Source organism: Lepidothrix coronata, unplaced genomic scaffold, assembly GCF_001604755.1.
Source record: "Lepidothrix coronata isolate B3197 unplaced genomic scaffold, Lepidothrix_coronata-1.0 Scaffold104, whole genome shotgun sequence".
NCBI classification, from domain to species: domain Eukaryota; kingdom Metazoa; phylum Chordata; class Aves; order Passeriformes; family Pipridae; genus Lepidothrix; species Lepidothrix coronata.
The window spans coordinates 2,944,470-2,957,845 of record NW_016690284.1 but is presented as its reverse complement, the minus strand read 5'-3'; the positions used below and the strand labels follow the sequence as shown (position 1 = coordinate 2,957,845).

General features: G+C 37.2%; 1 protein-coding gene across 7 annotated transcripts in view; it reads right to left on the bottom strand.

Moving 5' to 3' along the window:
* The window catches only part of NFIB (nuclear factor I B), a 169,203-nt gene that overhangs the window by 151,532 nt on the left and 4,295 nt on the right, over positions 1 to 13,376 (bottom strand). For 6 of the 7 annotated variants that reach the window (XM_017823632.1, XM_017823633.1, XM_017823635.1 and 3 more), the window contains exon 2: positions 10,686 to 11,217. In XM_017823632.1, coding sequence (XP_017679121.1) covers positions 10,686 to 11,217 — 532 coding nt within the window. Of the gene's footprint in view, positions 1 to 10,685; positions 11,218 to 11,615; positions 11,714 to 13,376 lie in introns of those variants that run through there. The other variant, XM_017823634.1, reaches the window with a different exon arrangement.

The following is a 13,376-nucleotide window of genomic DNA, read 5'->3' as shown; positions in this document are numbered from 1 at the left end:
GCTGGGCACTAGCACATGGATTTTTCTTGCAGTGAAATACAGGAGGGCTGAATTTTTTAGGCAGTACATTACCTCAGTATTTCACAACCCTCGCTGGGGCAGTGCTGAAGCAAGTTGTGTTCTCTCTCCCTGGGACAAGAGACACAGAGAGATTAAGTAACCTGCCCGAGGTCACCAAGGGAGCCACAGCAGGGCTGGGGACCAGGACAAAGATTTTGAAGTCCTTGCATCAAAATATTGAGACATACTTTACACTGTCATCACTGTGATAGTATTCAAGCTCCTTGCACCAGCATTCCCACCCTCTTCCTTCAGAGGAATATAAAACTGCAATTAAAAATCACACCTACATTGCAGAGTTTCACACAGAAAGAAAAGGTTTGGTCATCTACAAGCACATGGGAATGCTGTATGCACACAGACAATCTGGTTTGGTTTTTTTTTCAAGAAAAGACAGAATAAGTCTGCAAAGAAATCAGGTGTACTGCAGAAATACAAACCTGACCATATTCTGCAGAAGTCAGTGCAAAGTGCTGTGAAAGAATATGGGGTTTACACTGTGTCAATTTGTTTGAATAAACATAAGCAAAGTTTAAGGCTAAAGCCCTAAAATAAGAACATATCAATTATCTGATGACAATTGGATTACAAATTTACTTGTTTTATAGTGGTACCAGTACTAGCCTAGTAGCTTTCTTAACCCAGCAAGGTTGTATCATGCCAGTTTTTCAACAAATCCAGTTACTGATTTTAAAAGGCATTACTTCCTAAAACAGTGTCACAATGCAGCAGATGATTTGATGTAATATCCATCTCAAAAAACTAAACTGTCCTAGCAGTCAAACTGTAGGCAATTACAGGAAGCACAAAGCCTACATCAAGAAGCTGACATTAGCATCAGGGATATTGACAGTAGGCAATTTGTCAAGATAAAGGGCCAATGACTCCCCCCCAGCAAGAGTAATACTTAAGAAGAAGTAGCTTACACTAGAAATAATCCATTTCACAATTAAAAAAAAAAAGTATGACAAAGATTGTTCTTTGTCCCTTTTCAATAATTTTAGATACTGCATCAAGCATTACCTTTAAAGTCCTTTGCTTTAGAGACCATGATTGCTCTTGAATACAATCTCAGTCTTGTAGAAATTGATGTTTTGGTACTAAAGAAATCAATAGCCATTTATGACACTGACACGAAACACTTCTCCATTTCATGCCCAGAAATTATTTTGAGCACTTTTTTTTCCTAAAAATTGAAGCAGTGTGCATATCCATTAGATTTTAATCTCTAAATATTTTCAAAGCAGAACCTTCCTCCCAGCACATCCCACTCAAACAAAGCTCACAATGAAATTGGATTGACTAAGACTGATGACTTTTGTCCTCAAAAAATGTAGTGACCCCATGCACCTCAATAGAGCAGAATTCCACAGCAGCCTGAGAGAGGATGAAGTTTTCTTCCAGCTCCTAGAAATCCCCACACCACTTCTTCTGCTCTGGAGGACAGTCAATTTGTCCCCATCGCTGTCAGCAGACAAAAGGTGGTGACATCAGGAGCACATCCAAAGGAGGACACAGCTGCTCCAGAAAGACACTGTAGAAGCCGCTGGGCTGTAAATTTGGGGCTGAGGTCTTCTTGTCAGCAATTACCACAAAGAACCAGAAGAAGTGGCATGGCTGCTGAACAATGGAGAGGTCAAGCAGTTCGCAGCCATTTCATGACCCAGAACAAGTCAAGGTCAAGAGATTCAGGTAGCAGCTTGGCCTAGGCATGAGTTAAGCACAAATGAATTGTTTTAACAAATCAGCTTTGGTCAATTAAACCTAACAAGACCCATTGCATTACATAGCAGGGTTCTTGACATTAAGGCCAGGCGCTGAGGCCAGCCTCATAAAACACGTGTTTTAACGTGGCATAACAAATTTAAGGTAATCCTTTCAGAAACTGCAGATGTCAGAATAAGTTGTCTTGACTAGGAGAAGTTTTCACACTTTTAAATCAGGGACACCGGTGTGTAGTCAACCTTTCAAAAAGTCCGTCATCATTTTCAGTGGCATTACTGATGCAATGGAAAACTGATGCTCCAGTAAATGTACCTGCTATCTCTCAGACATAAGGCACATCCATAACAATCTTCTAAGCATTTCTCTGTTAGTCACTTCATTAAAAAAGGTTTGGCATTTTAGGCCAATGCAATTAACAAGCAAAAAATACATACTCTGTGAATATTTTTGTTACATTTAATTTCTAAAGTCAAACAGTTTGTAATTACTGGATTCTAATGTGTGCAAATGTATCTGTTTCTATTTTGAAGACAAGTGTATAAATCCTATGACATCACAGAACATAGCTTGTGAAGAACGTGGCAAGATAATTGACTACAAATTCAAATACAATGCTAAATTTAAGATAATTACTTCATAACCATCTTTCACTTGTTTAAATTCATCCTTTATGAAAATATGTATAGTAATTCAAGTTAATATATCTTGAAGATCAGGATGTCAAATACATAAACAATAGGTTCAAGATATAAATGTTTTAAATTATCAATTGTTAAATAATCGCAAATAATATAGACTATATTTCTTGTGCACAGCATTCATATCAAACAAAAATCACACAACTTTTTTCCTAATTTCTCGACAGACACACCAAGTTTCTCAGAGTTCAATAATTGTTTGTTTTTGCACTTGGCTTTCCTGTTCACTCCCTAAGGAAGAAAATGGGAATTGTTTTGTTCAATTTCTGTATGTATTTTTTTCAGAGGAGAAATAGTTAAAACCCCACTTACAGCCACAGAGATGCGTTTAGTGAAGGCACCTTTACAGAAGAATACTGGAAAACATAATGTGTCCCTTCTATTCTGGAGACAGGCATTTAGTGTTAAAAAGTGAAAATTTTCTCTGAGGGAAAAGAATACTTAATGATTGAAGGGGCATTAGCTAAGCTTTTACACCACGCCTTCCTCGATGACCTATCACAGCAACTTCTCCTCTATTTCTTTGCATTAAAAAAAAAAAAGTAGTTTAAATAAACACCATAGGCAATTAGGAGCAAACTAATGGTAAAATGACTCTGAAGTTCCTCTAACTTTAAGTCACCTTTTTGAACTTGAAGAGGGTCTGGGAGCAAGCAGGATGTAACACATAGAAGTCACAGGGCATGAAGGCAAAAGCTCTGGTCCTCAGGCTAGTCAAAAACATTCAAAACACTGTTATTGATAAACACACTTTAGATTGTCACCTCTTCCTCAAAATTCCCCCTAAAAGCTAAGTCTGAAGTGCCTGTTTTCCACCACTTTCTTTGTGGGGAAAAAACAAAGGTAGAACAAAAGTCAAATGCCAATAACGATGTTGCTAAAGAAATATTTTTATGTAAAATCAAAAAAATCCAATATACTTCAAAAAGGAAAGAACCTCTCTCAAAGGAGAACTCAGTGGAGGGAGAATGTAAACAATCTTCACACACAACTGTGTAGCTTCACACACAACTCACTGCTCCCAGACAGTACAATATACACACTGAAATTAACTCTGTTTTCTCTTACACAAAGCTAATAATCTAAGATTTACTCCCTCTTTACTAGGTTCTGAGCCTTTACAACTTCTTCTAATCCAGGCCTCACTGCCCTAAGCCAGGTTTTTAGCAACAACTTCTAAAAATTCCACCAGAGTTTAAAAACATAAAAAAGAGATACAGAGTAAAATCATTAAACCTCCCTATAACAAGCTACATCTTGATTGACATCTATCAAACAAATTGACTAATCACACAGATCTTTTTCTCTTTTCTCATTCACCTCATGACTCCATGAGTAAGTGACTCCAGATAAGGAGTCTTTTTCTCTGCCCCACAATGGAAGAAGCAACCCTATTCAGTTAAGATAGCCCTTCAAATTTATCTTAACATCATCCTAACGTGGGCAATTACAGCAAAGAAACATTTCACCTTGCTGCAGAGACTGGATGTAAAGCTTTAGGAAGCCTCTTGAATTACTGTGTTTGACATGGTTAGTCTGCTGATCCAAGCACCAGTGTCAGAGGGCCCGAGTGTCCTTAATATAACTATGTTACTACACGAGCAGCAGGGAGGAGGAGAAGAAGGAAAAGGCAGGGAAGAAAGGAAAGCTAGAAAAAGAAGTGAACTTGACAGCAATCTCATGCAATTAACTTTAAAATCCAATTTGCAGTGTTATTTAGTGTTTAATTATTTTAATGAAATTTTCACAGTTACAGTGAATTCAATATGCATGAAAATTTAAGAAAATTTAAAACATAAAACTCTGGTTTTGCTTGAAGTATTTTCTTTATGAAATGGGGCAGTTATTTATAGTTTAGAAGCATTCTTTTCATTCACAGTATTGTTTCTCTGTCTGAAACTACAGTGAAGCAAGAATCTTCTGTTTCCTTTTCTGTTCTTTATAGCTTCTTGCTGTCAATCTAAATGTCATTCATAAATTAACACTGAGCTCTAAATTTTCAACTAATTGCATAGAATTTATATAAACCTAAATCTCTTTTGTCTTAAACACAATTGCTGTTATTTAACCCTATGAAAATTACTCATTTTAGCGTATCAGGTAAGAAAGACCAGAATGAGGTAAATGCTCCTTCCTAGAATGTATGTATATTTAATTCCTGTTGGCAACAATAAAATTAAATATGGAAAACTCCCTTTCCTTTCTCATGAATCTGTCACATGACCTGCAATCCTGCTCTGAGGAAAATGAAAATTAAAAAGAAAAAAAAAACATTTTGAATTCTTCAGATCTACTGTTCGAACATCAGTTCACACATAAACATTCTGAAAAATGGCATTAAGTAACCTTTCAGAATGTTTCAGTATCGTACCTCTTCATAAACAAAGTATCTATAATAATCAATGGAAAAAACATTATTATGCCCATATATAAACTAAATTAACCTGCATCTCATAATGACAAATGTCTTTCTTGCCTGTAATTTTCAGCACAATAGAGACAGTCAACAAAATAGTTATCCAAAATTTTACATTAGGAAACTAGAAAATAAATAAATATATAAAGTGTCTTTTCCAGTTTAAAAAGGTTTTTTAAAATTACATTTTCTGCATGCCTGAATAGACTGAAATTGCCCAGAGTAATTCAGTTTTTAAAAGGTTTACTATTCCTCATGAGATTTTTCAACTAAAAAATGCTCTTCTCATACTAGAGCAGTTAAAATATAAACTCATACTTCTGTTTTTGCAGTGGCCTTCTGATTCAAAATTTAGATTTAGCCAGGGGATCAGCATGCCATTTCACTGTGCAAGTAACAAGATCCTAAAGCACCTAGATGCCTGTAGGTACAGGTAATAATAAGCTCTATTTCCTGTTGTTCCTGCTCTAACTCATAATTTGCTGTGTAAACTCCAACAAATCACCTTGCACCTTGACATATCATTCTGTAAAACAGGTAAAATGTTCTACTGTGTGTTCATAGCTACTCAGAAGGAGGCAAATCCTTAGAGTTAATAGACATAGGACCAATCAGCAATTCAATAGACTGATTGATACTTCTAAGCCCATAATTTCTTTATTAATTGTACACGGAAGCATCAGTGCACAGAAGAAATGCAAACCCTCATCCAAAATCCATCTGGGCAGTATGACACTACTTAGGCATATGAACATAATACGACTTAGTCAGAAACTGATTAAAATATGATTTTGAATGTGATCTTAGGTGTAACTTCACGTAGTCACATCAAACTAACCAAAATAATTTTATTTATCATATTAAAATATAGAAAGAATTGTTATAACATGTTTATATAATAAATTTGCTGTACTTTCTATGTGAAAACTAAAGAATAACATGAAAACTACTATACAAACCTACAGAAATACATTCACAAAATTCAAAAAGCTTTAAAAAAGATCAAGCCACTGATAAACCCACCACTTCTGCAATTCATATGTATTACGTTCAAAAAAGAATTACAATTCTCTCTGGAAGGAGGGTATATTTTTCAAGTAAGACAAAGTGCACATGTTGCCGGGACCATCCAAAGTGAAAAAGCAATATCCCCACTTGGTTAGGTATTGCCAGTTTGCTGGCATTAAGCTGTGTGGCAAAAGTTTTGACTCAACACGGCTGCAGCACCCTGCGCCCCAGCTGGGGTCGTCTGCAAACATGCTTTTTATGAGTGCAGAGCACACCAAAAGCAGGGTATGTCCGAGCCCCTTGTCTGCACCACACTAGTGGGGGGCAGGACACCTACAGCAGGGCCAGGGCACAGCCATCCCCACACCCGGCACCTGCCAACCTCCCAGCAGCAGCAGGGGCAGCACGGCAGGAGGGTCCCACACACAAAGTTCTCCTCATGGCTGGCCAGTGCCCTTGTTCTTCTCTCATCTCTTTTCTCTTGCTTTCTCTTTTTTTTCCTGGCCCAGCCCCCCCACTCCAATCCCCAAGAGACAGGACACAGTCTGGCGACTCAGGGACTCACATAGGCCAGGCTTCCTTCTGTGCAGCCCTTTGGGTAGAGCTGCTAATCCTTCTTATTAATTAACAAGATAATAGCAGTTAACCGGAAAGCAATATTAATGCTAACTATCTAGGAAACTTCCAACAGAAATTATTTATTCTTTTTGCCAATTTCCTGGTAACAAAGTCATGCAGCTGGAGCTGTGGCAGCATCTTGATGGTTTAAGACACTAAAAAACCAAAAGTGCCTATACAGTACGGGACTAAGGACATCTGTGTCTGTTTTCTGCCCCACTCCCTGGATAGTTTAAAAGATCCTCTCCTCTCTCGACTCCAGAGTTTATTAACAGCTGGGAATGTGGGCTCCCCCAATTATATCACCCTTACATAAGGACAAAGGAGAGTGTAAACAGTAACATGACTGATCAGAGAAACATACTCTGAGAGGCACATGCACTAAAAACACTTAGAAATGTTAACATTTACATGTACCATTGCTTCAGTACTTTAAACTCCCAAAGCATTTCTCAAGGTCTACTGTGCTTCATTCAGCATATGCTGAAATACGTAACATCAATTTAGGATTTTATTTATGCTGCAAAAATAAAAGTAGCAGAGGTGATGCAGGATTTAGGAATCCTGCAGAAGGCACATTGCTAAAGGTATTTTATGTTTTAGGAAAAAAAAAAAGGAAGGTAATTTTTAATTTATTTTTTTTAATTATTGTAAGAGTAAGTAAAACATATATCAGAAGAAGGGATTTATATTATCTAGGTTCTGTTGCAGCAAACAAGTACTGCAGCTTTCATTCACTGATTGTCAAAAACTTTCCAATGTGCCCACTGCAATGCGGATGCCAACCAACGAATCAAAGGCATTCAGCAACTAGACAAAGAGGGTCTGATGCCAACCTCGGTGCCACTGGCAACCATTATTGGCATCAAGCACATTGTCTGCCTTTTTTTTCGCTTCTCCTGGCACTCAACAAACAAAATGGCGGTTCTTGTAGCAACGGGAACACAGCATAAGCGCTGCACTGAATCAAATACCATCAAATGATTTTATGGACTGAAATAGCAAATGATAGACATTTTCCGATGCCTGACGGTGGCGGGGGGGGAAAGGCAATTTTGTCAATAGAAACAGCACTCATGCCATCTTTGAGTTTGGGTTTTATAAAATCTCTTTGTGGGACATACACACACACCTGATACACACAAGAGGCAGAGCCCCGTGGAAGTGTCTTATGATCAAGAATTATTTTGATGTTAAACACTGATCACAGTATATACTTCCCATTTTCTTCCTCCATTTCAGTGAAAGCAGCAGCATCACAACGTATGACAATCCTCTTTTCTTTTTTACTTTTTTATAAAAATCTTAAATCACAAGAGCATAGCAGAAAGAGCACAGAGGAAAAAAAAGATGCTGAATGTTGAGATAAGCGAAAAGTAGAATCAGAGGAAGTTGGTCAGTGACAGAACTTCATAGATCAGTCCTAATTTCTTCTTTCAAGGCAGATATGGAAGTAGCAGCTCTTTTTGTTAAGAACTGAAAAGATTATTGACACTTCTAGATCTGGAAATTGTCAATATATTGTAACATTACTCTGCACTGCAATGCGGATGCCAACCAACAAATCACAGACATCCTAGGCTAAACAAAGAAGGTCTGATGCCAATCCTGGTGCCACTGGCAACCATCACTGGCACTCGAACTATCCTTCCTCCTCTTTTTTTCCCTAATCTTCTTTTTTTAAAGCAACAAAAAAGCAAACTACTTGGCCCCTTTATTCATGTTATGTGCTAATTCCTTCTTCATATTTCATTCAGGGATTTAATTGTTTCCATGTTTCCACTTAGTTTTTACATTATACTATTAAGCATGTTTATATCTTTGGAAAGACAAATAAAAGGCAAAACACCATATGTATAAAGCAGCATTTTGGTTGACTTCATGTTTATCTTTCACAAAGCCTGGCGCTCTTAATCAAGTGCACTACAAAGTGCCACAATTAACCTGCTGTCAAGGAGTATAGAGAATCAAAGTTTGATAAAATGGGAAAAAAATACATAGATAACTTAGTATGACTTCTTCAAGAAGCGCGCCAACAGATGTTAATGGAAAATTTACTGTAAAGCACCAAGACAGATACAAAATACAGGCAGTTTACAATAAACAAAAGCGTCTCCTAAGAGTGACTTCGTATATAGAAATTAACCAGCTTCATCTTTCAGTATATTCTCAAAGTACCATCGTGTAACTTTGAAAGTTATAACATTACAGAATGCTTATCTTACTAATTTCTGATTAGACAAGTATTTTAAATAAGCTCATCTTCTGAATCCATTTAAATCAACAAAATCAGCTATGCCCTGCAATTCCTTCTCCCACTTCAAGTTACTAGTTTCCAACAACTTGTAAGTCGACAGTGTGTTAAGAGTACTCTGACCCCAGATTCTTCGGCTCAAGAGCTGCTTAAACTGTTTTGCCTCCTTTTGCAGTTTTGGCTTTTAGAGACGGGTAAATCCATAGAATTAATCAGTAGCTATGTCTTACACTATATGCATTCAAAATATAATTTGAACTTTTTTTCACAAAAGGAGTTTAAAGGTACAAATTATTTGTAATTAAGCTATTTTGTTTAATGTTATCAAAGAAATCTTTCTTCCTATCAGATTTACCAGACTCTGCAGCTACTTAAATTTGCTGTAAAATATCTAAACGTGTCTGCTGCTGTGGAGAGACAAAACCCACAAAAAATACAAGTAAGGGGGGGGGGGAAAACAACACTTCTTTTTTTCATGACAAATAATCCAAAAAAAAATAACCTGATTTATATGATCACTTGAACAGCACTCCTCTTGCATTGGCAACTGCTAAAAGAGTTCACTTAAAAGAAAAAGATTGTGTTTTCTATCTATTCTTTGAAAGAATGAGTACACACCAAATGAAGCCATGCAATTTTACTTTTTTGTTACTAAAAAAAATCAATTCCATTTGTTTTCCAGTTAAATCCTGCAGTTATTTATCGGGCATCAGATAACAGCCTGCCATCTGCCCTTCTGCAGGCCATTTCTGCCTACTACCAGGCCAAGTTGTGAAATGGCCCCACCATCTGCGGATGGTCAAACTTTCCGTAGTTGAGATCTGCAGCTAAAAAATAAATGCTTTATTACTGCTGATCAGTCAGCAGTACAAAGACACACAGAGATGGTATCATCACCAGAAAGAACCAAAATGATTCCTAACAGAGAAAACGCATTTCAGAAGCCTTGGCATCAGACAAAAAACCCCCACCTTTATCGACTTACAGCCATTTACAACTTTAGGGAACGTGCCTATGAGTATTTTTATCGAATATGCAATATGACTAGTAGGTTTTTGCCCTGATACATGATTATCAGAAGCCCTGTTTTTATTTGCATTCTGCAGAAACTAAGTTTAAGAAGCTTTTCTATAGAGCTCCTGCAATTTTCCATATTTCAATTACTTGCCAAATTAAAGTATATGAGTGTGATTATGAAAATACACTTTACATAGAAAATTATCTCAAAATATTATGACCTGGATCTTTGTTTTAAAGCTCACATACGTAAGATAAGCTAGCAATGTAAAATATTAATAAAAGATTAGATAATGTATGCTGCAATTCTGATTCTATTTGGTAAATACAAGAAGTATATCTGTGCTAAAGTATTTTCAAGTTTTGTTTTATAGGCATGAGAAAGTCTACAGTTGCTCTTCCATGTGATAGCAGATTCATCAGTTTAAGGATAACTTCTTGGTTATTTGTAACTACAAAGACAATAATAAATATTGGTAGTATGTACAATTGCACATGCCTTCATCTGTTACTAACATTACTGGAGGGGTTGGTTTTGGTGGTTTGTTTTTTTTAAAAGAAGACTGTTTTCTGAAGTCACAATTATATATTTCCACTTTTTGACCAAAAAAAAGGCAACTTCAGTGGAATGAAAGTACTGCCTTGGTATGTGTCTCTCCTGAAAGAGAACAAGGCACGTATATCAAACATGCATGTCACACAGGTCTGTAGGAATATGTGTGTGCTTAAGTATATCTGTACACATGCTGATTTACAAATGGGTATGTACCCACACTACGTCTACAGACCACAGAATAACGTTCACTGGTAGAAGCCCACAGGGGAAATAGGGCTACTTGGAATCAGAGTTTGACATACTAACATAGAAATATGACAATCTGCTTCCTACCTTGCTCCTGCACGTAGTATGCCAAAAACAAATCAAGCTCCTTGACTGATACTGTTATGTGATGTGGCTGGACGCAAAGTGCTGGATTTGTGCAATGTGGGGATTTCATGAGACGTTCTCCATCCGTACTTTCCAAGGGGATGCCTTTGAACAGGATCACCATGACTAGATCCAGACGCCAGACTTTGTCAGCCTGTCGCAGGCAATCGATTCTCCTAATCTTGCCCTTCTGGTCAGGATTGGACAATACACAGCATGGGTGCTTCTTCCCAGTCACCGTGAGCACAAAATCCTCCCGGAACTCTTGGCGAATATCTTTGCGCAGCTTGGCCAGGAGTCTGGATGCCCACTTCTGTTTAATTTCAGGCTTTTCACTAAGTAGCTCATCCTTGACTGCTCTTTCCTCATCCTTTGACATTCGTTTCTCATGTTTTTTAAAGTACTTGCGTTTTCGAGCCTGAAGATTGAACCAAGTATAGGCAATTGCACGGACATGTGGAAGAAGTGCCTCAATGAACGGGTGAAATTCATCCTGTGGAAAGAAGTGAAGGAAAAAAATGAAGAAGAGAAAAAGAAAACTGAAAGTCAGTATCTCATAACTGAAGCAGTATCAAGAAAGGTTTCTGAAAATCTTCAAGTGAAATACAAGACAAAGAGAATAAACACTTAAAAGTTACACAGATTTCTGCATAACACCTTTTATGAAATTACTACTGTTGTCAGGCAGCAGGCGAGAACTGCATAGAAAATCACATTTTCCCCATATTTCATTCTTTGAAAGAACCATGTGAAGATTTTATTTTATATGCCTCCCCTCACTTCATCCCACAATGCTGCAGAGACTACATAATTTAAAAGCGATGCTACCAAGATGGTTTTTTTCCCTAACATTTAAATATCTGAGTGAACAGCTAACATCAAGAAAAGTACCATTGCACAAAGAGGACGCTATACGGTTTTAAAAAATCTGAGCAGAAATGTTCAGAATGCTGAGGCAAATGCCACAGTTCATTTCTCTTCTCTGTGGCACAGAAACACAAAGCATATACATGCTCAGTGTAATGCCACAGAGTTCCCGCTTTTGGAGCATGCTCTCAGCAAGAGACTGCTGGTGGTACAAAGAGCATGCGCCATTAAACTTGATCCATTTTCTTATCAAACGTCCAACATTCCAGCACTGAAACAGCACCATTCCAGTGGTGGTAACTAGAGAAACCAGTATACAGTAAGGGAAAGCAGGCAAAAGACAAACCATGTCATATACAAATCCTGAACAGAAGCTTCTGTACTTTCAGCTCTTTGGGCTTCCCTCACACCATCCCCCAAACTCTGTAAAATTAGAGTCTATGAAGGTGAGAAGAAAAATTACATTTATGTTCTTCCGGCAGCTCCACTGTGGGTTTTGAAGCCCCACGGAGTCAGTTAATTTGTTAACTGATCACATGAGTGTGGCAATTATTCTAAACCCCTTAAAAATCAATCTGAGGTGTACAATGAAAAATGGCAACTTGGCACAAACTTTGCATTCTTTGTGTTTCTGCATGCTGTGGCAAAAAGACATTACGAGTCCACTGCTGGTCAAATGCTGCTTTTATGAAATCCATGCAATTTATTTACAGTTTCAAAATATCCTTTTCTGTCATTTGGCTTCCTCTGCAAGTTCTTATCTTCTGCCTAGCAGCAATATGGATTGCATTAAGGAGGTAATGCGTAGTTGTTGTCTACAAGTACATCTTATAGCAATTCAATTAATTTGATTTGTCTGCCTAAAGTACCATCCCACACATCTATGTTAATATCTAATTAGACCTTTCTCAAAAACTTCTTTTCCATGAACAAATCTGCTGTTTAAAACAGTGCAATCCGCTTATCAAATATTACTGTATTTTGATTTGGAAGGAAGACCTTAGGGGAGGTATCTTTCTTCCTGTGAGCAGGCATATTTAGTTTTAAATACCATGCAGATTGCTCATCATACTGAGTGGCACGGTGCAATCAAACTAAAACTGAATCTTTTTTTATGTAATTATATTCAAGAATACAATTAACAAACTACTATTTTAGTTACGCTGCTAGACAAGGAATGAATTATGTTTAATCAATAGGCTGATTAACTCCATTAGGTAAAAATGATGAAAGTATAACTAATGGTCTCAATTATAGAGTGCAGACTGCCATTGTAGAAGCTTCAGGCAAAGGATTTCATGTTTAAATCTTCAAATTTCAAACAAACTTCAAAATTTCCTGAATGGTAAAAAACCCCACTAGATCTAGTTACCTCTCTTCCGTAACTGTTCTCAAATCAAACAGAAAACAACAGAAAAGTTGCAAGCAGTCTACCTATGATCATGTTCTCTTCACAGGAAAAAAAAAGAAAAGAAAAGGAACAAAAAAAAAAAGGAGAGACAATACAGGAAGATACTTCAGGACATAAACAATTGCATTACAATATGATGCTTAACAAAGACCCACAGAGGCAACAATTAAACTGATTAGTAGTTTCCAGCACAGATTTGAACAATTTTGATACTATACTGGCATATAAAACTAGGCTGTCGAAAGAGTTAAACCACAATCTGTTCTTTGTGTGAGAAGGCAGTACTGCTCTGAGTAACCACAGCCCATGATAAGACTTCCCTATCTTCATACGCTTTCTGATGCCATGCTTTTTCCCCCCTCAGTTATAACTAC